This window comes from Cebus imitator, unplaced genomic scaffold (assembly GCF_001604975.1).
Source record: "Cebus imitator isolate Cc_AM_T3 unplaced genomic scaffold, Cebus_imitator-1.0 Scaffold27, whole genome shotgun sequence".
NCBI lineage: Eukaryota > Metazoa > Chordata > Mammalia > Primates > Cebidae > Cebus > Cebus imitator.
Window position 1 is genome coordinate 6081145 of NW_016107342.1, and position 24254 is coordinate 6105398.

The 24254-nt window shown below is 39.4% G+C and overlaps 1 protein-coding gene across 9 annotated transcripts in view; it reads right to left on the reverse strand.

Moving 5' to 3' along the window:
* Nucleotides 1–5667: 5667 nt before the first annotated feature.
* The window catches only part of LYPD6B (LY6/PLAUR domain containing 6B), a 199061-nt gene continuing 180474 nt past the window's right edge, over nt 5668–24254 (reverse strand). For 7 of the 9 annotated variants that reach the window (XM_017523230.1, XM_037736594.1, XM_037736596.1 and 4 more), the window contains 4 exons: nt 16127–16278; nt 12243–12341; nt 7925–8055; nt 5668–6364 (listed from right to left, as the gene is read on the reverse strand). In XM_017523230.1, the coding sequence (XP_017378719.1) occupies nt 6200–6364; nt 7925–8055; nt 12243–12341; nt 16127–16241 (510 nt within the window). In that variant the 5' untranslated portion in view covers nt 16242–16278 and the 3' untranslated portion in view covers nt 5668–6199. Of the gene's footprint in view, nt 6365–7924; nt 8056–12242; nt 12342–16126; nt 16279–16389; nt 16626–20857; nt 20881–24254 lie in introns of those variants that run through there. The other 2 variants (XM_037736597.1, XM_037736598.1) reach the window with 2 other exon arrangements.

The window sequence follows — 24254 nt, forward strand, 5'->3', positions numbered from 1 at the left end:
GTCCATGAATAAATTTTGGTTTAAATTTATTAGTTAAAATGAGGATAAATCTTAATATTCAGGACTCATCTCTGACTCAGGATTGATTTCACGGTACATCTAGTAATACACAGAAATAACAAATGACTGACTACTTCAGAGAATTCTTCAGAAGACATATGCAAAGAGAAGAAACAAGAATATACAATCTTCAGGAACCACTGACTTCTTGATTGGTTTACAGTTGAGCACTAACGAGTGGTGTGCATCAGTTGGATTAATATCCATTTCAAACACTGAACAGTGAACAAATATAAGGACAAAACCAAAGAAAAAATATGAAACTTCTCTTTAAAGCAGTTTTTCATTTTCTGCCTCTGCTCACCTGAGGATGATGGCAACAGGTCTGTACAGGTAGGAGCCTATGAACTTGCAGCAGTGTTTCTGAAGGTTTAAGGTCGATTCATTCAGCATGTATTTATTAAGTACCTAGGATATACCATGTGCTTTAGGAGTCAATGTCTTGCCCACCCTAATGTTTTTGCAGGTTTCCCCTCATATCTCTCTACATTTGTAAGGTTGTGCTGGCTGCACAGAGTGTATTCTGTGGAAACCAGATGCTCAGTGAAGCAATGTTTCTCTCATGGAATAGTTTGGGAAGTGCTGCATACTCTTCCCCCACCCCTGCAGAATTACAATGTACATTAATCTAAAGAGAGCACAGTGGGAATTACAGCAAGCATGGGAGCTTCTCCATCTGTGTCTGTTTGTCACTAGCTATGTGCTTTGGGCAAGTCCATACAACTCTCAGAGGCAAAGGCTCCCTCTCTTATCTCTGACTTGATAGCATTGCCTCAGCCACTTTAGCAATAGCCTCACCACACAGCCTCACATTGTGGGAATCTGTAGTATATAATTCTGGCTGCTTATCTAGATGCATTTCTCCCTGACTCCTTTCTCATTTCTGCTTTGTTCAGATCTCTAGCCTCCACCGTGAACCACACATGCGGTGGAGACACTGAGCTTCCTTTAGCTGAACTAAGCCAAGGGTGACCACAGCTTTCTGGCTTGTGATTTGCTGGAAAGCTGGGTAAAGGCCTTTAGACCTCTTCTTGGAGAGCTTCCAGAAGCATCCCCCTGCCTGTTTCCCTGGGCACTGGGTGGGCAATATTTCACAGCTATAGCCATCTAGTTACCAAAGGATATGAGGGAAGCGAGAACCAATAGAACAGCACAGGATGGGGCTAGAACCACTGGACTAAGCACCTTGAAGCCCTCTCTGTCTCTTTCTCTCTGAACCTCCAGTGATGTAAGCCAAGAAATTCATTTATGCCAATTTGGGACCCTCCGTTATTTATAGTTGAAGTTATCTGGTGGATACAGTATTCTATAAAAGATGCCCTCCCTAACTGAGGATCCTCAAAAACCTAATCAGAGTTTATCTTCAAGACCCAAGTGCCCCATGTTGCGTGTCCTCTTTTGGAAAATACTTGCATTGGAACTGGTTTTGAGTCTGTGCTTAGGCCCTGTGGATGGGCTCACCTTGACCTATGCTTTGCATGGGTTCTTACTGCCACACTCAGCTATGATACCCAGGGACTCCAGTCAGTGCTCAGAACCCTTGACATCCTGCTTGCCTGGAAGGACCCTAGAATCCCTTCCCTGAGCGCCCATTCGTCCTAGGCAACACAGGGCCACTCTCAACGTGGCAGCTCTGTCAATCCAGTGTCCTCCACATGTTCCCAGCCCCTTAGCTGGAACCAATTTTCAAGAACTAAAAAGTCCTTGTGTGGTGGTTTAGAAGGCTGTAAGCTCTCCACACAGAGCTCTACGGCCTTATGCTGAGAGCCTGGGTTATTTTTTATAAAAAATAATACCGTAAGACTACCAGGATGAGGATCACCAATATCAGAATCAGATCCTTGTTAAAAATGAAGATTCCCAGACCTACTAAATAGTATTTCTGGCATTGAGCTGCAGAAGCCCTATTTTTCACGGCCCTAACCATGATGATCTCAACTCTGGCTCACCCTGAAGACAACTCAGCTTCCAGTCTCAGCATATGATGAAATAGAAGCCAAGGCAAGGACTGAAGGGGACTGGGCAGGAGATAAAATTGTGAGGATAAAAGGAGAGTGGGAAGAGTAATAGAAAGATGCTGGGCTGTTTCAGATACACTGGAGGGGAACTGTGCCTAAAGGAGGACTCAAATCACAATTGTTTTTTCAGTTTCTTGGACTTTTCCCTTTGTGCACTTGTGAGCCTTTGTCTTCTGGCATGATTTGCACCCAGACACAACCAACATCACCATGTAACCCTCTACAAATCCTAGAGTTGACAACACAGAATGAGGCAAAAAATAAAATGTCCAAGATCCGAAGGTCATAGCAAACTTTGTAGCAGGTGATCTATATGTCACAAAAGCTTCACCTAAGGATCATTTCACAAATGTAAAACATATTTTCCCGATTCCGTGCCACATCTCACCTTCCAAGTCCACGCGTGCCCTCATTTCATCCTTTGTATGGCTTTATAAGTTCCTTCCCAGTGAGAAAGACAAACCAACCCACTTTCACCTTCTTTCTTTTTCTTATGAAATATATTTTACCCAGTGATTGACATGACAGAATGCAGATTGTATGGAAAGTAATGCCATTAATTGCTGACTGCTTTCACTCAGAGTTGAATTTAGGGAGAGTTTACACATGGGTGGGGAAAAGGTGTTAGGTAACTTTTTTTTTTTTCAAAGAATGATTGATGGATGGAATTCCAAGTTTATTGTAGAATGTAGATCTATTCAAAGTGGACCTTTGACAGGTCATCCCCTCAGATCCTCCTCATATTCATAGCTAATCCCCTTGTCTCTTTTATACTAACAAATCTACATGTTCCCCTTCTTTCCTCACTCCCCTACTACAAATCTCATTGACATTTTGACTCCAAAGTATGTCTCATTTTTTTACTCACTAGAGGCAAATTAAATATCTGAGACCTGGGATGTTGGCCATTCCAGGCCCCTATGCAATGGACTTTAAACATCTACGCAATGGACTCTAATGATTGAATTTATTTTTTGCATTCTAACTTTTAAATTACATTGAAGATACTACAGATTCAACTTAAAGTGCATAGGGCTTTCAGGTGAGAACTCAAAGGACAGGTGTTGGAGTCTGGGCCTTCTGATCATTAACATCGCCTCCATCTTTTATTCTTTCCTTTGGTGGCTCCCAAAGTGGCTGTGTTTCTGAATCACTTGAGGAATTCTTTTTAAAACTACACATTTTTTTGACTCAATGCAGACATAAAGAATCTGCTTTGTGAAGTGGGGGTCCAGGAGCCTGATTTTCTTTTATTTTTTTACAAGCTCCCCCAAGCGATCATGCAGATACCAGGGACACATTTACTGAAGACGTTTAGGGAGGACTTCTATCTGGTCCAGGGCTTCTTAAACTTGCACATGCATCAGAAGCACCTGGAGGCCTTGTTAAGTAACAGGTTGAACCAGCAGAGTTTCTGATTGAATAGGTCTGAGGTGGAGTCTGACATTTGCATTTCTAACAAGTTACCAGGTGATGCTGATGTTGCTGCAGTGGGGCCACACTTTTAGAGCCATGCCTGCAACTGAGGTTGCTTGGCATGAGTTTGTTACTCATTAGCATATCTATTATGTGGCCAAGGACCAGGCTTCAGAAGAAGGAATGATCCTCTCGCGTCAGAGGTAACACCTGGAGGAGCATTATAATCACCTGAGAGCTTTTGTTTGTTTAAATTTAACTTTCAGATATGGGGGGTAGGCTTGAGTTTCATCTCAGAGCTACTGAATCAATATCTCCAGAATGCCCTGGGAATCTGCTTTGTTTTGGAGTTACTCAGAAGATTCGGATTTATTACAAGGATTTGAAACCATTTCCTTAGATGAGCTAGTCCTGTGATTTCATGAATAACTTACACAAAAAATTATTTAATTTTATCTGAAATTCAAATCTGATGGAGCATCCTATATTTTTATTTCTAACCCCCTGTTCACTCAGCTGCCTTTGCCAGGAGTTTGTTTCCTCTGCACTCCCTCCTTTGCTCAACATACCTCAATTTTAAAAGCTTAAGAGAGTGGAGGTGAGACAGGAAACCCATATGAACTTGATGTTCAGGGTGAAGAAGAGAAAATTAAGATACTTCCTCAGGAAAGAAAAAAAACACGCACAAAAGAAACTCATTAATCTGTACAGCAGAAACAAAATCAGGGGGAAAAAAGTGCTGTCTGCTAATGGTTTTCTACCAGACAATTTGTCAATTACACAGTCAAAAGAAACCCTGGGGAATAAAAAGATGCCAAAGATGCTGTTAAAATTTCCAAGTGAAGCCATATATAATTAATTTCAAACAAGTATAAGCTATGAAAACGCAAATACTTCAAGGTGCTGAGTGAAAGATGGGATAAATTTACATTAGGCTTCAAAACCCGTGCTTCCAGGTGAGTCCAAGTTTGGGCCATAGACAGGGAGGTAATGATGTCTGCTCCCTCCCTGTTTGATAGGACGCTAAAGAGCCTTAAGATGAAATGCTCCCTGTGCGTCAAGAATGAGAAGAAACATAAACACAGCTCAGCCCCTGACATCAGTACATAACTACTAAGATGGAATCAACTACATGAAACAATCAAAACAGAAGAAAAATTCACTGACTCAGAAGACAAAGAAAACAAGGGAAGTGATCTGGCAAACCATTGCTCAGGCTGAGTAACCATGATTAGCACCATGGTCCCTGCAAATAAAGCAGCTTTCTCCTTAAGCAGTCTTGACATCCCACAGGTTAGGGGTCAGCAAACTTCCTGAAAAGGGTAAGATGGTAAAGCTTTTAGACTTTGAAGACTGTACAGTCTCTGCTGCATCTCTGCAACCCTGCCATTGTAGCACAAAAGTAGACACAATACATAAACAAGTGGCTATGGCTGTGTTTTAATAAAAACTTATTCACAAAAATGGGTGGTGGAATGTATTTGGCCTCTGGGCCATAATTTGCCAACTCATGTCACAGGTGAGCCTATGTGGCAAGTATAGCCTCATTAATAGAGTCTACAGGGCACCCAACATTCTAATAATGGATATTTAATTAAGAGAAAACCCCATTCCATTAACTCATCACTATAAATACAAGGGCAGAGTGTTTAAAGGTCATCTTGAAGTGTGACTGAAGGCAGGAAATCAGAATTCTAGAAAAGGGAGGAAGATGCTCATTTGAAATTCTGAGATTGCATTATAAGTGGAAAGAGAAGAGAATGGGACCAAACATTTTAGCATGTGTTTACAGAAGTTCTCTTGGTAAACATGGCATGCATACAGAATATGGCTGAAGGAGGAAAAGGGGCACCCCCCCACCACCACCACCTTGCCACTTGGTCTGACTAGAGCTTTTGTAACTACTGCTCAGGGTGCATCATATGACCAGGTGTCATCTTCCTTTGTTAGGGAGGTTTTCCAGACATTCTCAATTCATTAAGTTTGCTTTAGCATCTTAAAATGCATCCTTCCTCCAAAAGAAAAAAAAGCTAAGTAACTTTAGCATAGTATTTTACAGTTTAACACATATCACCAATGGTGCATGGATACAAATGTCAGTGACATACTTTACAACCCTGGTAACTGTTTCACCAGCGGTCTCCACATTGGTCAAGAAACACACAAGCATGTGTTTACATTGTATAATTTAGAAGCTTTATTTCCCCCCACAATTAGCAAATAGATTTCATACTCATTCAACTGAAAGTTTTCTTCGTACAGTTGCCTTTCTCATTGACTATGCTGTTGGTGGGGAAAATTGCTTGCTCGTGATGGGGAGGGTTAGATTTCACAGAGACGCTCTGAGCTAATCACATAAACAAGAGGGTTTGACCTGGCAGCCTCTGAGGGAGCCAAGGAGGTCAAGAAATCCTTTCAGCTAAAGGCCTAGCCAGGTGGGACTAGTTGCCAGGATCCTCTAGCTCCCTTTGACCAGGAAGCCTGGAAGTCAGACCATCTTCTCAGGCCCCGCCAAACTCCCATCCTCAATCCTGTGGCCTCATGTGGGAACATTTTAGCAAAGAAAACCACTGGCTTTTGCCTTGGGGTCCAATGTGCACTCTTCACCAAGTGCAAGGCTGATCTTCTCTCCAAAGTTCACCATTCGCACAGTTTTTGGCTTGCACGTTAGAGGCTGGTCTCTGCCTCTCCTAGGAATGGTGGCATCATAGCAATGGAAGCACAAAGACCCCAGCAAGCACTGGAAGGTAGGGTGTGGGTGCACTGCTGCCAGATGTTCTCTGAGCGTGCATGACGGCAAACACTGCATTAGTGTGATTGGTGGGTAGTTCTACATTGCAGATCATTCCTTCACAGCAAGACCTACACTCCTGTCACAAAAAGGAGAGAGGAACGGACAGTGAATAATAGGAACAGGGAAGGGACAAAAGAAAGGAACATAAAAGAAAGGCTTCTTCAGCCCCATCTGAAGACAGACAATTGGAGTTGATTATCCAATTTTGCATCCTCTAGGCTCTTGGGTACCCTTCCCCCAACAATGCCAATGGAGTGGAAGGGAAAAACCATGCTGAGAGTCTTCTGTGATTTCTCCGCATCAAACCCAAGCATTAGCAAGGCAAAGAGGAAGAGAAACTGAATAAGTCTGTTTGATTGAGTCCACAAATCTTCTAAAGGTTTGTGAGGGAAAACACTGAGGCAAAACCGAAAGCTAGGAACCTTTTGAATTAGTCATTGATTTTCTTTCTCAGTGCTACTTGTTAGGGGATAATAATGACTCTCTATTGTCTATGCTGACACCTGATTCTTATCATTAAAGCAGCAGTGGTTTGCTAATTATGGTTGCTGAGTGGTGTAAGAAAAAAAAAAAGGCTTGTCCTTAACAGGTGTTTCCAGGGAATGTTTTCAGGTAATACCAAAGTGTGCCAAGTACAATGCCTCAACCTGATAAACCCAGCCATTCGTAGAGGCTTCCAGGATGGCTAGGTACGATAAAGGCATCAATTCTAGGTATCCATATCAGTGGTTCTCAACCCTGGCTGCACATCAGAATCACCTCAGGGAACTTTTTAAAAAGATCCTGACATCCAGGACCCTACTCTGAGGTTCTGTTTCAACTGGTCTGGAAAGCCTGCCGGCCTGCATCCCTCAATAACAAGCAGAGCTTGTAAAAGTTACCCAGGTGATTCTCGTGTAGCTAGAGCTAAAAGCTACTGATAAAATAATCATTTTCTGTACTTACAGGGTAAATCAAATTCTAAAACCTCATGAAATGAACATACTTTCGAGTAATTTTTTCTCAAGCATTTCGGAATTCCAGGCATATAAAGGAGTGAAATGCTCGTTTAGAATGATAGAATGAGAATGTTAAAGCAATCAATTGATCTAAAAGGCACCTATAGTTCATCATATTAAACTGAGGCTAATCCTTCAGACTCCCTTCCTCATCTAAGCACAGACAGTGGATAACACAAGGTTCCCTTCAGAAATGCTGTCACCATAGTCCTCTCGCCACCTTCCAGGGTACCCTTGCAGCGTTCTTGGTGACTCCTGGCCACGAACAGAGCAGGTGAGCTGGACCCTGTAAGGGTCACCATTTTCTTGTGAATGGTTTGCTCTCGTGACACCAGAGTTGGCTTTACACCGTTCATCCACAGTCTGAGGTCTAAGGTCTGGCTCTGGAGTCTGGGAAATGCCATGTGTTTGTAGTAACATTATTTTTTGTTGAAGGAGAGAAAGTCTTCAACTGTTCTTTTGTCTCTACTTTATCTTTGTTATGGAGTCTTTCCTCAAAATGTAAACACGGTCAACATATTACTTCTCCTTACTGCCTCTCCCGTGATCTATGGCTTACCATTACTAGCATGAATGTTTAGAGAATAACACACACACACACACACACACACACACACACACACACACACGATCCTTACCGTATGTTCAGAATCTCGGCTGTGGTGGCAACCGACAAAATGACATTCACTTCTAGAAGCACACTTTTTGGTGATGGATGTGCTTCTTCCGTGGCTGGTGAAGTGATGAACTGTCAAACAGTACTGTGTATCTAGGCAAGAGGAAACAAACAAACAAAAAAAACCAAAAGGCAATTTCATTATCCACATTACAAAAGAGACCTCTCAATGACGATTGTAGAAAGGACTCAAATTCAGGATGGTCCTGAGGTTTCTGGGTGAGACATTTCATAGCAGTGAACTCTCAAGGTTCTTAGGTGGTATTTTTGAAAAGACACCAGCTTCTGAAGCACATGTGTGTTTTGAAAATGAATGTAAATGGGCACTCATCCTGTGGTGTCAGAGCTAATGAAAAACTGCAAGCACGTTATCAAAACATGGGTCTGTTCGTTTGATATGAAAATATTTATGTCTCTGGCTCTCTCTTTCTTCTCCTGAAGCTCGTTCTCAGAATCTAAAATAAAATGACAATTGTGAAGGTAAAATGCAATGGGGTCAGGACACTTGTTGCATTATTCATCATTTTTCTCTTATATACTAATAGGCCATGTGGTGAGCTGGAGTGAAAAGCAGATGCTTCGAATTACACATCATGATCACCTTCCTCACTCATCTATTAAATTGCAAAACCTGTAATTAATTTTGCACCAACCTAATAATTTCTATTCTGGTTTTAATTCTACCAACATGTTAGACTTTTCTCATCAGTGCATTTCCATTTTTTCTCCTCCTCTTTAGTTAGCCCTTACTTTCTCTGTTTCCCACCCACCACACCTCCTTCTCATTATAACTATAGTACCCCATTTCTACCCAGAGTTATCCTTAAGGCTTTAACCACTCACATTTTATTACTTTGGGTTCTTTCAAGAAGTTTCATTCAATGTTCTAGGACATTCTTCTTTGGTTCTGTGTCTCTTTCATAGGTACCAGAGGACAGTGAAATGCTTCTTAGTTTATTGATCAGAGATTACAACAGCAATGTCACAGAATGGGGGAAAAATTGGATGAAAGTTGAGAAGGCTGGGTTTATGGAACTGCCTTTGTCACAGGTGAGAAAGTCATGTTAGATATTCTGAGCTCATTTTTTTTTTTTAGTAAAATGATGATAGATAATAAGTACCTTGATGCTTTGATAGGGTTGTTGTGTGCTTTAAATAATATGAACAGTAGCAAGCCTATATTGCGTGGGCACCAGTAGCCAGGTACTCTTTCTTCTAACTCATATTCAAGAATTCAATCCTCATCATGTCTTAAAGTAAGCTATATTAAAATCCTCATTTTACAGGTAAACTGAGGACAATTTCTTGCCCATAGAAAGAAAATAGTGAAAACCCAGGAGGTTTTCTAGGGCTTGCACTCTTAACCAGAACATTATTCCACCCCTCAGTACACTTAATATTAAACCATTCGGCAATTGATACAGTTTGAATCTACGTCCCCACCCAAATCTCATAACAAATTGTGAGCCCCAGTGTCGGAGAGGGGAGGTGATTAAATCATGGGAGTGGATCCTTCATGAATGGTTTAACACCATCCTCTTAGTGCTGTTCTTGTGATAGTGAGATCTCACGAGATCTGCTTGTCTAAAACTATGTAGCACCTCCTCCCTCTCTTTCTTACTCCTGCAACCACCATGTGAGGGGCCTCATTCCACTTTGTCTTCCGCCACGATTGTAAGTTTCCTGAGCCCTCCCCAGAAGCCAAGGAGATGCCAGCATCACGCTTCCTGTACAACCTATGGAACTGTCAGCCAATTAAATCTCTTTCCTTCATAAATGACTCAGTCTCAGGTGTTTATAGTAATGCAAAAAGGGACTAAAACAGTGATATAATGTAGAGTGCCCTACAAGAGTAGGTGACTTCCAGATTCAGAAAGAAAGGGAGCCACTAAAATTCGGGAGAAAACATTTCAATTTTTACTCCAAACAAAGAAGAATCAAAAACTGGTAGCTGCATGTGTTCTTACAGAATGGCACATATGCTAAGGCAGCCCTAAAATGTCAGCATAAAAGCCAAGGTAAATAAAACAAGAAATGTCATTCTTGTCATATCCTGTCACACAGAGAGCTTTTAACAAGACCGACAGGGCACAGAAGTGAAGCTGTGAAGTGAAAAGGAAACCTGAGATGACAAAGAACAATAGCCCTAGGCCTATATTTCCCAAGAAATGGTTGACTATCACTCCCCGAAATGACAAAGTGAAAAGTAAGAAATTACACCCTCAATTAGAATTCCAGGTGGTTAGTATCTTTGGGACCTGCCTGTCTACAGTCAAGAACATCATTTCATGCCATGCTGGAATGCAGGGCCATTCTGTATTGAGCCCATTAAGAATCAGCCTCTCAGGTAGATGCGGCGAAGCTGACTCTCTTCTACCCTTCCCATCTCTGATGTTTTCTTGGTAGTGGAAAGCTGCAGTTTCTCCTTTGGTTCAGCCATGTTTCAACAGAGAAGAAATCCTAAAACCCAGAAACAGCCATGCGTCTTCTTTGCCTGCATGCTAAAATGGCTTTGGTCAACTAACGACAAATTGGAGCATTAGGCATAAGCCTAGTAGGAACAGTGTTTGGGCACGATTCAGAACAATAGCATGATTCATGAAGATAAGGCCTAACAAGTTGGACATCAGTCCCACAGTTTACTACTGTTCTCACTCTTGCCACCCAGTTTTCAAGGCAACGTAAAGCAAATTGTTAAAGGACGATACTCTCTGAAATAAATTAGTAAAGAGAAACATCAACAAAGCTTGAAAACCTTGAAATAACGAAGATAAATTTCTCTTGAAAATGTAGACATAAATCCCCAAATAAACACAATCATACATACACATACACTCATAAGCGCACTCGCAATTTAAGGATGATCCCTCAATAGAAATGTAAAAGAATCTCAAGAAAAACATATTTTGGTAATTAATTATTCTTGAAAATAAAAAAAAAAACCACTGTCCTTATGGCTGTCACAGCCATTTGTGCTAATTTATGGCATAAGAATCTCGGGCACAGTAGAGGTCTCCAGTGTGTAGTATTTATTGGCTCCACACGTTGCCTTTAACTGGAAGAGGTAAGGCTGAGCCACTGCTGTAAATAATGTGGTATTGGAATTTCCAAAAGATTCATGATAACAGTAGATTAGAACTAGTTATCTCTAATTCTGTAACAGTTTGTTTTTCTTGGTCTTTTATATCTGAAAAACCTAAAAAACAGTATATCCTAGAATCTGAACAACCGGATCTCCTCATAAGTAGGATTTTAACATTTAAAATCATCCATCAGCACAGTCTGTCTGCTTTACTTCCAGTCTGTATACATTCAATCATTCGTCTCTCCACCTCCTCTGCTCCTACCAACCTAGTCCAAATTCTCATCTTCTGTCTGAAGACAAGAGTCCTCATTTGGGTTCCCTTCCACTCTTGTCCCCAACCCTCCATTCTCCACACATCAGCCAGAGTAATGTTTTGGAACACAACTGCTATGTATTCCTTAGCTTAAAACTCTCTACCACCTTCTCATCACCTTTACAACAAAATCCAAACTATCGAAAAAATAAGCTCCTGCGTGTCCTGGCCCCTGCTTCCCTCTCACATCCTTCCTCCATCTCCCACTAAGCCTCTGCAGTCACTCTCCTTCCTATTCATTGAAGAGGCCAAGTCAACTATCACTCTTGAAAACTCTGCATTTGCGACTCCCTCTTCCTGGCATCTTCTTCCTATAGATGGCAGCTTGCTGTGTTTACTCAGGTCTTAGTTCTAAGGTACACTCCTCAGGGAATATTTCTCTGACTATCCTGACTATCTAATCAGAGGTTTCCATTCATTCTGTCAGCAAATATTTACTGAGTAAACATGGGCCAGGCACTGGATTAGGCACTGGGATATATCAGTAAACTAAACAAACTAAAAAGATACTTGGAAGTTTGTTAAATGAAAATGAGTTTCCTAAATATCAATGTATCTCAAGACTATGGAAATTATACTTTGTTTTGAGATGGTATTACTTTTCTAGAGGTATCATCAAGCATTTCTGAAATTCTGAGAATGCTTTAATCAATATTGTGGTTCTATGTGCTCTCCCTGGTAACTAACATTTAAGAAATTCTTCCTTAAGGCATTCAACTTCAAACTGAGGCTTTGATACCAGTTTCCAAGAACTCTCAATATAGTCTGATGTCAGGATAGTCTCAGAAAAAAAAAATATCTGATTCCTAAAGAACATTGTCAAGTCAGGAGAGATCCAAATGAAATGAGAACACAGAAGTCTTCCAAACTCAGCACACTTACTTTGTGGACACCATTTGTCTTCTGCCCATCGATTGCAGTTATAATTATCCCCTGCATTTTCACAAGTAAAGCACTTGAAGCTATTTGGAAATGGTGTAGCTTTAAAGAAAAAAGCAAAGTGAAACAGTAAGTTACAGAAGACAAAAATTTCAAACATTGAATATGACACAAAATTAGCAACTTTTAACAGATGAAACAAAACTTGTAAGCTTTTATCCTTACAATCTCTGTTTCTAGGGAGCTAGATTTATCCATCAGGCTTTTGGGGAATTTTCTTTATTCCCTTTTGTTTAAATATTTTTTCTAAGAATTACCACTATAGAGTAATAAAAGTGATCTCACAGCTGCTTTGAAAGATGCATAGTATTGTTCTATTATCATTTATAATTTGGGAATAAGTAGGGGTTGAAGAGGTGATCCAGGGCGGCAGAGGTATTTGGAACATGTGTCATCCCTGAAAAGAACTCGAGTCAGATTAACCTGAATTTGAATTCTGTTCGTCCCACAGAATAGTTGTGTGATTTTTTTTAATTCTAAGATATGATAACATTTATATTAATAACAATGAAGATCTCCATGACTTGCAGAGGTATAATGAGGATTAAATGGGAGGTTGCAATAAAAATATTTTGTAGAATCTCTAGTACATCATGCTGGTTTCTGTCCATATGCACTTCCATTACAGCTGCCTTTAACCTCAAACAAGTCATCTCATCTGACATATGACAATTATCACAAAGTTAGACCTTGGCCAGGAATACAACATTTAATATGAGGATGACAGTAATTCTTAAGCCCTTACAATTAGGACAGATTGTTACAGAAAGAGGTATATCTGAGTTGCTGGCAGTCTGGACTGAGAGCAACTAGTATGTTCTTCTTGTTTTTATGATTTTTTTTTTTGCCTTGTATCTTGTAATTTTAGTGGACAAGAAGAAAAAAATCAAATAATTTGACAGTTCTGTATAGATCAGGTATAGGATGCTGTGTAAAACTTTCAATTCTCCCATTTTCAGAGAATGAAACAGACAAAGGAACTGTTTCATTCTCTTTGTTCTATTACAAAGATGGTAACCATCCTAGTAATATAACTAGAAGTTCGGGTGAAAAATCAGAAAGCAGTGGGTATTTCAGATAAAGGGGAGGATATGTATGGTAGCACAAAACAAGAAAAATATTAAAAGCTGAAGTTTGGAGGACAAGAAGTTAAATATTAAGAATATATTTAAGTTTGCTTATGTTCAGAAGTGTATTAGCAGGTAAATAAATAAATAATGACATCCATTTTCACCAAATAAATCAGTACAGTTAAAAAATACTAATAGTCAGTGCTGGTAGGTAAATGGTTAAATTATAAATTGGCACAATCTTTTTGATTTAGTAATTCAATTCCAGTTCCAGGAAATCTATTCTAAGGTCATTAGCCAATTGAAGGGAAAAGTGTATTTTAAAATATTTTCAATGAAGAATTATTTAACATTTAATTTGCTTGTGACTTTTTTTCTTTCTGATATAAAGTGTAGGGAAATAGTGAAATAAGCTACAGACCAGCCTTATGATTTTTTAAATGCAGAAGGCATTAAACTATCTTCAAAGACATTGGGAAATATTCAAAATATGTGTAAAGAGGGGAAAAGTAGTGTAAAACTAAAATTGTAAGATCTCAGTATATCACATATTTAACTACACATACATAGAAAAAAAATGCTGGAAGGAAATATTTCAAAATGTAAAGAAAAGCTCCTGTGAATCTTTAGGTTGTGAATACATTTTACTTTCTTCTATCATTTTCTGTCTCTTTGGAATTTTCTATAATGAGCATGTATTACTTTTTTTCTTTTTTAAAATGATTTTTTCTCATCAACAGATTGTGCTAAGCTTAAAAATTTCAAAATTTGTAGATAAGTTAGAGTCTATGAAAGTGATGTCTGTGCCATGTCTTTCAGCTAACAGTATATAATTATTACCAATTTAGTAATGTATAATGGTAGTTCAAGGTGCGTATGTGTAGTATATGTATGTATATGTACATGTGTGTAGTATACATGTGTATGCACACAGAGATGACCATCCCAAATAATAAAACACAATGTAAAGAACAGTAGTTATAGGGATCGCATCTAGGAGTAGTATAAGGAGAGAAGGTTTTTATACCTGACTATGTATCAACAGTATCAGAGAGTTCCTTAAACAAAAAAAAGCAGGTAAAAAAGATAAAAGATATAAATATATTCTACATATCACCCTCTTGACTATTAAATCTCTGGAGAAGTGATTAGGGATATGCAGTTAAAAAGCCTTTCATCATGATTCTGATACTCTTCCAGGTATGGGAACTACAGGCATTCACCTGTATACCAAAAAATTTTTTATTTATAAGAATCACTCTCTAATAAAGTATAACAAAGAAGTTTTACTTGTCTGGAAAGAAAGGAGAGGTGATGACATATGTATACAAACACATATCTATACATATGTACATAAAATGTATTAACATACATATCCTGTTGATGATATACACCAATATTTGCCTATCTTTAAACTATTAGTAGAAAAGTTGAGTCTTATGTAACCTTTGCTAATGGGGTTATGCATGGTAGTAATGAAAATCCAGGTGACATTTCTAAAGACACATGGCATTTGGGTTGGTTCCAAGTCTTTGCTATTGTAAACAGTGCCGCAATGCATAATGCCCAACCAAATGCCCATCAATGATAGACTGAATAAAGAAAATGTGGCACATATATACCATGGAATGCTATGCAGCCATAAAAAAGAATGAGTTCATGTTTTTTGCAGGGACATGAATGAAGCTAGAAACCATCATTCTCAGCAAATTGACACAAGAACAGAAAACCAAACACTGCATGTTCTCACCCATAAGTGGGTATTGAACAATGAGAACACATGGACACAGGGAGGGGAACATCATACACTGGGGCCTGTTGGTGGGTAGGCAGGGGTTAGGGGAGGGATAGCAGGGATTGGGGAGGGATAACATTAAGAGAAATACCTAATGTAGATGACGGGGGGATGGATGCAGCAAACCACCGTGACATGTGTATACCTATGTAACAATTCTGCACAGTCTGCACATGTACCCCAGAACTTAAAGTATAATAAAAAGAAAGAAAGAAAGAAAATCAGGTGATATTTCCTTCCAAATTTCAAACATACAAACCTGTTTTCAAACCTGGCCATTTGAAAGAATTAATAAATCATGCAGAAACATTCAACAGCCAATTTTCTTCTCCAGTGAAGACATAGAGAAAAAACAATAAATTTCCTCTACTATGCCATGATTAGGAACGGTGTTCAAAAGCTTTTTTTAAAAACAAGAATGCTTTTAAAACTTCAGCAGGAAGACAGACCATTTTAAAGAAATGGTGAAAATTTCTCAGCCAGGTGCAGTGGCTCACGCCTATAATCCCAGCATTTTGTGAGGCTGAGGTAGATGGATCATGAGGTCAAGAGATCAAGGCCATCCTGGCTAACAAGGTAAAACCCCATCTCTACTAAAAATACAAAAAATTAGCCAGGCATGGTGATATGCACCTGTAGTCCCAGCTACTCAGGAGGCTGAGGCAGGAGAATCATTTGAATCCAGGAGGCAGAGGTTGCAGTGAGCTGAGATCACGCCACTGCATTCCAGCCTAGGGGACAGAGCGAGCCTTCATCTCAAAAAAAAAAGAAAAAAGAAAGAAATGGAGAAAATTACTCTTACCATATAATGAACCACGGAAGTTATGAAAACTTTCTGTTTTATTCTAGGTATAAACCAAACGTTCTGGGAAAGACGAGGTTACAATAAATGGAAAAGGAGGCTTCATATGAACACTGTGACCCCACAGCCATGAACTAGGATGGCAACCACCACTACTTACGATCGAGAGGAGGCCTCACATTATAGAAGTTGATATTCTTGGCAAATGCCCAGCTTTCGGAGAAGATAATGATCTGGACAACAGCTATAGCCAGAGTGTGACAGAGGAGCAGCATGCTGACCTTGTGTGCTGGGTGGTCCAAACTCTTCTATCTGCGGTGAAAAGACACGCTGGGTCAGTTTCTTTACATTTTACACATCAGTGGGTGAGTGTTTTGCTTCTGTTTGGAAAGCTCCATTATCCAAATATATCCAACCATCTACCTGTTTGTAGGGCCAGGACCTGTGAGTAAACTGCATTATTTTTGATCAGATGAAAAGTAAATAATGACTGCCTTCTACTGGTCAGGTCTCTGCACTAGCCAGGTGGGCTTTAGCAGAACACTCAATGGCCTTTCGAGTTCAGAAAGAACAAGCAGCCGGAGCTGGCCTGGCTGCACCCCGTTCCCTCAGTGCCTGAGGCTAGCTGGTTTCCTCTTGCTGAATCACCAGATCTCTTAAATTAACCGTGGTTCTGAGGCAAGTTAAGCCAAAGTCACTGGACCACCTATCTGTCAGTTCCATTCCCTGACAGATAGGTGGTCCAGTGAGTAAATATTTACATTTGATAAATTTGCGACTCTTTCAAAACCTGGAAGAAACAATAAAAGTGGGAGCAGTGAGAAGGACAGCAGGGGAAAGGACAAGGAGTTTGAGAAATAAAATCTCCACCAGATCCCAGAGCGCACAGATACTAAGAAGAGAAATAAGAGTGGCTGTGAACTGCCAGCCCCTTCTGTTTCTGTCACCTTGGGCATCAGAAGCTGCCAGGAGGTTCTAGAGGAAACAGAATAAAAGTTATCTGAAAAGCTGACAATCATATAATATTAGTCCTGGTCCACAATACTACTCATTACATTTATATAGACTTTAAGTAGACAGGGAAAAGAACCCACGAAATGACAGGCATGCACATTAGCACTAAGTAAAAGATATGACGTCTTACACCCCTGGCTCTACTCCCCCACAACTGACCTGGTAGCAAGAAAATTTATAATGTCACCACTGACAGGTTTCCATTGACAAGGGGGAGGGCCGCAGAAAAAGTGTGTAACTCGGAACACGGAGACTTTGGTTCAGGTGCCGGCCCTGCTATTTATTAGCTGCCTGACCTTGGGCAAGCTCTTTAAACTCTTATTAACCTCAATTTCTTCATCTGTAAAGTGGCTTATTAATACCTACACTGCCCACATATTTAGGTAAATGTGAGCATCAGAATATAGGTGAAGAAAGGATCACATAGGATTGTGTACATAGCTCATCAAAAAAGTTCTGTGAAAATATTGGAATACTAGAGTTCAATAATATTGGCTGAACTCCTTCTTGCTGAATCAGCTGGTTTCAGTGGGTTTAGGGATTTTTCCAAAGGAAAAAGGTTTGATCTCTGCATATGCAGGCGTAATCCTTCACATGCACATTTTGTCTGAAGCCAGAGCAAGAATGCATAGATTCTAGGAATTTTCTTCCCTCTCTGATTGTGGGTATTCTGATTTTGCATGTGTCGTAATATGTCTGCCTATGAGGAGGGAACTGAATTATTAGACAATATGTAGCCACAACATCCTCTCATCCCTATTGATGGTGTTGCCACTGATAGAACTGAGTTGCTAAGAAAGTACTTCGAGTTATAAAACAACAACAAAAAATTTCATGAGTAGGTTTCAAAAAAACAATAGCTAAACTTTCTACATGGCATTATAGCTCATGTACATAATCATACCTAGTGAGATATAAAAATATATATAATTCTTTCCTGATTCATTTTAGAAACCAAGATTGACCTTTCAGTTATTGGATTTCCAAATTCTGTTCTTATGCTCTTTCTGAAGAAATGGACATTTAGCAAACAATATTATCCCTTACAGTCAAGTGGTTACACTGATACAAATTCTGCTTCTCCTATTCATTTATCTGAGTTGGTCTGTTCCATAGTCATTATTATACCTCTTCTTTATACCAGTGGAGACCCCTTGAGTGGGGGAGAGTAATCCCTTTTTCACAATCTCATAATAACTGTGTTCTAGTAGCTATCCACAGGTGTTCTTGTGATATGGAGACAAGGCCTAAGACACAGATTTCAGTGTCGTGTTGTCTATATTCAAATCTCTTTTTCACCACTAAGCAACTAGGGGACCTTAGGCAAGCTGCTGAAGAAATCCAAGCCTTGGCTTCCTCATCTCTAAAACAAGCATAGGATAGTACTTACCTCATAGTTTTGAAGTGAGGACTGAAAACGACCCAGTGCATAGGCACTAAGCACATAGTTTGCATGCACTGAGTCACTGAGCTGAGCACATATGTTGAGCACATGGTTAAAGTTCTATTTATTGAGCACTTTTTCCTCAATAGTAAAGGGCATTGGCTCAAATACCCGCATCCAAAACTGCTATTTGGTGCCAGTTACTTAACTTCCCTGTACCACAATTTTTGCATCTATAAATGGGAGTAATAATAATTCCCACTTCATACGGTTGTAGGAATTAAATTAATACCTACAAAGCATTTAAACTAATTAGCTATGCACGTGGAATTTTGCCAATTTTTACTAAGTAAACACTTATTATTATGAACAAATCACCAGTTTGGTATCACAAGCCAAAAATTTGGTTTTCCTCATGTAATCTCAGCATGAGACAAAACCCCGTTCATTCATTCAACATGTTGTTATTGATACCTAGTAAATAACAAGTTATTGTTATCACTGGCTCCCCAACAAGGTCCTGACTCTAATGCAAATTGTACTTTAGAGGGAGAAGACAGGCAATACATGTGGACAAAACATAATTTCGGATAGTCATAAATTTCATGAAGGAAACACAGTAAGGTGAGACATTACTGAATAGAAGGTGCTACTTTACACAGACACTGGCCCCAGTATGTCTCTGCTAATAGATGACGTTCGAACAGGTAAATTAAATGATGGGAAAGAATCAGCCAAGCAAAGAATCAAGGGAAAAGTAACCAAGGTCCTAAGATGGGAAGAAGCTTGCCTTATGGGGGGAACTCAGAAAGCAGGCAGTGTGGCTGAAACATGAAGAGATAGGGGACGGGACAGTCGGGGAGTCGGCAGGGCCAGATCACACAGACGCTTACAGGCCATGGCAAGAGTTTTGAGTCTAGCAAAATCAAGAAATTGTTTAATTTAGGCCATCTAGTTGTGTAAAATGCCAAGAATCCTTTTTCTCTATCAAGGAATTGGTCCCAGATTCCTAGCCTTGTTTCTAGTTCCTGGATTAAAGGGATACAAATCATAGTGAACACAGAGGAATACAGAATTCAGATATACCGCAAAGGTCTCTCTAAGCATAAATGATAGACAACTTAAAAACAACTGATTGAAAACAACAAGAATTAGACTTCTTTGCTGGTTCTTCCATCCTTCAAAATAGCACTGTAGGGACCCTAGTGTCACTGTCATTGTACAAGTGAGTAAACTGTGGCTTAGTGTCAACAGATGTAAAGATCCCAGCACGCTGCCCAGAACATACCATCCTCTCAAAAAACTTCCACATAGCACAGCCTAGCCTGCTAAGCTTGAAAACTAATGATAATTATACCAAAAAAATTGCTTCCACATAGACAAAATGTATTTTCATTTCCATTTTTAACTAAAACAGCATAGACTTATTCTATCAAAATTCTGCAAAACTGCCAAAGTTTTGCCTGTCAAGTGAGGAAAGTACTAAATAAAAATGTCTTCTATTTCCAAAGCATGCTTTCTAATCTATTACCATCTACTGCTTCTTCCTGAGCACCTATATCTATCTCTATCTATTCTTCAGTGTGTAGGTTTGTATTAACATGACTGTTTTTATTTTTCACAACTCAAACACATTAGGATAATGAAAAAGTAAATGACTAACCATAGTAGCTGACAGTTGTTTTACATTTAGAATAATCTCACAGAGACTCTGAACTAAAAACTATCTGCCGAGACTTTGCTGAGTAGGCTTTCATTGCAGTCTTTGTGGCAGAACAAGGTTTACAAAAGAGCTTATATTTTGCTCCAGAGGGGAAGAAATCTTTCATATGGATTAGATTACACCGTTCAGGTTATTTTCTCTGAAGCTACCACATAGAGCAGTGTTACTTCTTCATATGGGAAGAGAGGTGACCTATGAACATCTTCAAGGTTATTTGCAAAATTATGTGTCTAGACATGTTTTCCCTCTGGGTGGAGTATCTCAAGGGAATCCACATAATTGATTCTGGAGATCCATATAATGGTTAGGAGTGGCTGCTTGCTGTTTCAGAATATGGCTATAATAATTTGGCTTCCCGTGACTTAGACAGTTTCATATTTTGACACTAAAAGAAAAAGTTCCACATATATATTAGGTATTTGGTCCACTTCATGAACTCAAGGGCAGCTCAAAACATTTTTCCCGACACAGAGTTTATTACCTTCATCCATCTTTCCCACATAGTAGGCCTGGTCAGAAATCCCTCACCCATGGTACTGATCTTTCCTGAGTTTTATGAGTCCTCCCTTTGGAAGATATATTAATACTTGCTCCAGAATGCAGAGTGCTTCTTTGCCAGAAAGAAGGAATTTCTGTAAGGCATATTTATAGGGATACTGCAGGGATAGGGAATTCTCAGGCTTCCAGAGAACGGCAGGTAACCAGATTTGTAAAGTTAGGAAACCCCACCTGAGACTTTGGCCTACTACTGACCAGAATCAAGGACTTACCTGGCTCTTGGTCCAGAAGCATGACTATTTCCCAGGTCTGAGCACTGCTAATCATCTCATCCAACATGTGGCGTTTTACGCTTCCCGGGAAAAGACAAAGTTAATGGCGTCTTCAGGAAGCAACACATCTTTGACATCATAAACTCTTTTGAGGAAGGAAAATGATCCACATTATTTTTTTGCTATATTCCCCAGGCCATGCTCAGTGCATGCTAGATACTCAGTAAATACTTGATGGAGTAGAGCCAACCTCATTAGCAATGACCTATAGAGAGTGCCTTAGTAAGCAAGACAAAAGTTGTGGGCAGTAAAGAGTTGGCAGAGTATCCAAAGATGATAAAGAAATGATGAAAGGAGAATTGAAAAAGAAGAGACTAAACAAAGGTGGCAAATACTGGTATTTCTTGCACAATTGCTAAAAAATGAGTCAGCAAGCAGAAGGCCAACTTCAGCTGCCAATAAAACAAATGAAATAGATAATGTAAGGGGAACAGTTCTACTCAGTGCAACATGCCTATCAGCACTTAACATTCACACCTTCCTGCAAGCACCACTTATCTCACAGAAAGACATTTTAATGACAATCTTTAACAGTCCTGGCTTCCCTTGTAAAAAGAATAGAAGCCAAAGTGGAAATTCAAAATGAGAGCTGAAATTTTACTCAGAAAGAATGGAATAGACAAAAAGCCTCCTCTTCCAAAGGGAAATTAGCCAGAAAAGTTTACCATTTACAAGAGTTGTGCTACTTGCTTCTGGCTCTTAGGCCAGGGTGGCAACTGGAGATATTCTGGTTCCCATTAAATTTAGGAAAAGTACTGGTGGGGCTTAGCCAAGACCAAATGCTCACTCCCTTCCCTTTAGGGGAACTGAGGATTCAGTTCCTAACCTTCCCTGGGCATTGGGAACCCAGTTCCTATGGCTTCAATTTCTATCATTGTTAATAGGTTCTCTATTTCTGGTACATGGAGGGCTGATTTTCCCCACACGTTTAAATATGCATTATTTTAATTTTAAATATATTTAATCTATCATTCTATTCGCTGGAAGCAGAATAGGAGAGAGAACTCAAGCTTAGAATCAACCCCATCATCTTGATCTAATGATATTAGCTCTCTATAGAGCACAACGGACTTCACTCTTGGGTAACAACATTCAAGAGGGAAAAATAGAGTCATGATTCAGCCTTAGCTTTCATTACAGCTTGTCCAAATCTTGAAAGCAGTACAATTATAAGTCGTGCATTTGTACCAGGTACTGTACTAAGCATACTGTCCCTGTGCTCTCATAAATTACTGGGACCAAAAAGTCAATATGAGCCACTGATAAGAGGTGACTGACAAAAATTAATGCAATCATCTTTGAGAGGAGGAATAACAATGAGCTTTAGGTTCACAAAGACCAAGAAGAAAATTCGGTTTTACATTTATTAACCAGGTGACCACGGAGTTAAGAAATATTGTGCCCATTTGCCAGTAAGAAAAATGAGTCTTAGAGTCACACAGGAAACTAAGTTGTGGTGTGGATTGAGCGCAATTACGTAAGTAAAATACATTTTACTTAGATGGGGTTCAAGAAATCTTAGGTGCCTGCATCTCTCATTTCTCCCTCCTTCATCCTTGCTTTTGACATTATTAGCAGTAGAATAGAGATCAGATCAAGAGGCATAAATATTCAACTTCATTACATATTGGCTGGACAAAACCTGGTCAACAGGATTGAGTTCTCTGTGCTTTCTTTCTTTTTTTTTTTTTTTTGAAGTGTCAAAAAATATTTATTTATTTTTTCAACAAGTAAAACATTTATTTAATTTTTCAGTGAACAGAATACAAAATGAAGCCAAAATGCTCCTATTTGTATTTACAAGATAGCTGTAAAGTTATTTTGTGACTTGCATTATTATTATTATTTTTTCATAAATATATTTTATTGTATTTTAGGCTCTGGAATACATGTGAAGAACATGCAAGATTGTTGCATAAGTACATACATGGCAATGTGGTTTGCTGCCTCCATCCCCATCACCTATATCTGGCATTTCTCCCCATGTTATCCCTCCCAACTCCCTACCCCTTACTGTCCCTCCCCTAGTCACTCCCCCACAGGCCTCAGCGTGTGATGCTCCCCTCCCTGTGTCCATGTGTTCTCATTGTTCAACACCTGCCTATGAGTGAGAACATGTGGTGTTTGATTTTCTGTTCTTGTGTCAGTTTGCTGAGAATGATGGTTTCCAGGTTCATCCATGTGCCTACAAAGGACAGAAACTCATCGTTTTTTATGGCTGCATAGTGTTCCATGGTGTATATATGCCACATTTTTTCCTGACCCGTCTGTCATCAGTGGGCATTTGGGTTGGTTCCAAGTCTTTGCTATTGTAAACAGCGCTGCAATGAACATACATGTGCATGTGTCCTTATAATAGAATGATTTATAATCCTTTGGATATATACCCAGTAACGGGATTGCTGGGTCAAATGGAATTTCTTCTGATTTCTTAAGAAGATTTAGAAATTCTCTCTATTGCAACCAAGAGGAAGTTGGAATGAATGACTGCCGAAGTCCCTTCCACTTTTAATATTCTATGATTTTTATGGAAAGAGATTAATGAAGAATTCTAGTTATTCCATAAAGAGTCATAAATGTAATACAGCAGTCCTATCACATTTCAGATTCCTGCTGTACTGCTTTAAATAATATAAACTTACAAAAAATCTCATCAAGCACAGGATCAAGAACTCATAGAAATAAGTTACTCATTTTTAAGTGTAAAGCTGTACATTTTGCAATGCCAAAGATAGAAGTTTTTCTGCTTTCTACTACAGGCAACCTGATCAAAAAGAATGTCTAAAGCAGCAATGAAGGTAAAATAATTTCATTATGCAAATCAATTTTAAATCTAATCATGAATTAATACATGGCCCGTAAGTGTATAATTTGGGTGGAGAAACAGTTCAATCAATTTTAAAGGCATCTTTTTAAATGTGGTTCAAATTTTACAAAAAAGCAAAAAGACTCTTCTAAGGTAACAGCTCTTCAGCTGCATTTCTGTCAGACAGAATTTTACACTTTTTTAGAGAGGGCTTTCATGATACTAGAAAGGTAACATGGTAAGAGCTTCACACAGAAAATTTAAAAGCAGTCAGGCGCGGTGGCTCATGCCTGTAATCCCAGCACTTTGGGAGGCCAAGGCGGACGGATCAGGTGTTCAAGACCAGCCTAACCAACATGGTGAAACCCCATCCCTACTAAAAAATACAAAAATTAGCCAGGCGTGGTGGCACATTTCTATAATCCCAGCTACTTGGGAGGCTGAGGCAGGAGAATCGCTTGAACCTGAGAGACAGAGGTTGCAGTAAGCCAAGATCGCACCACTGCACTCTAGCCTGGGCGACAGAGCAAG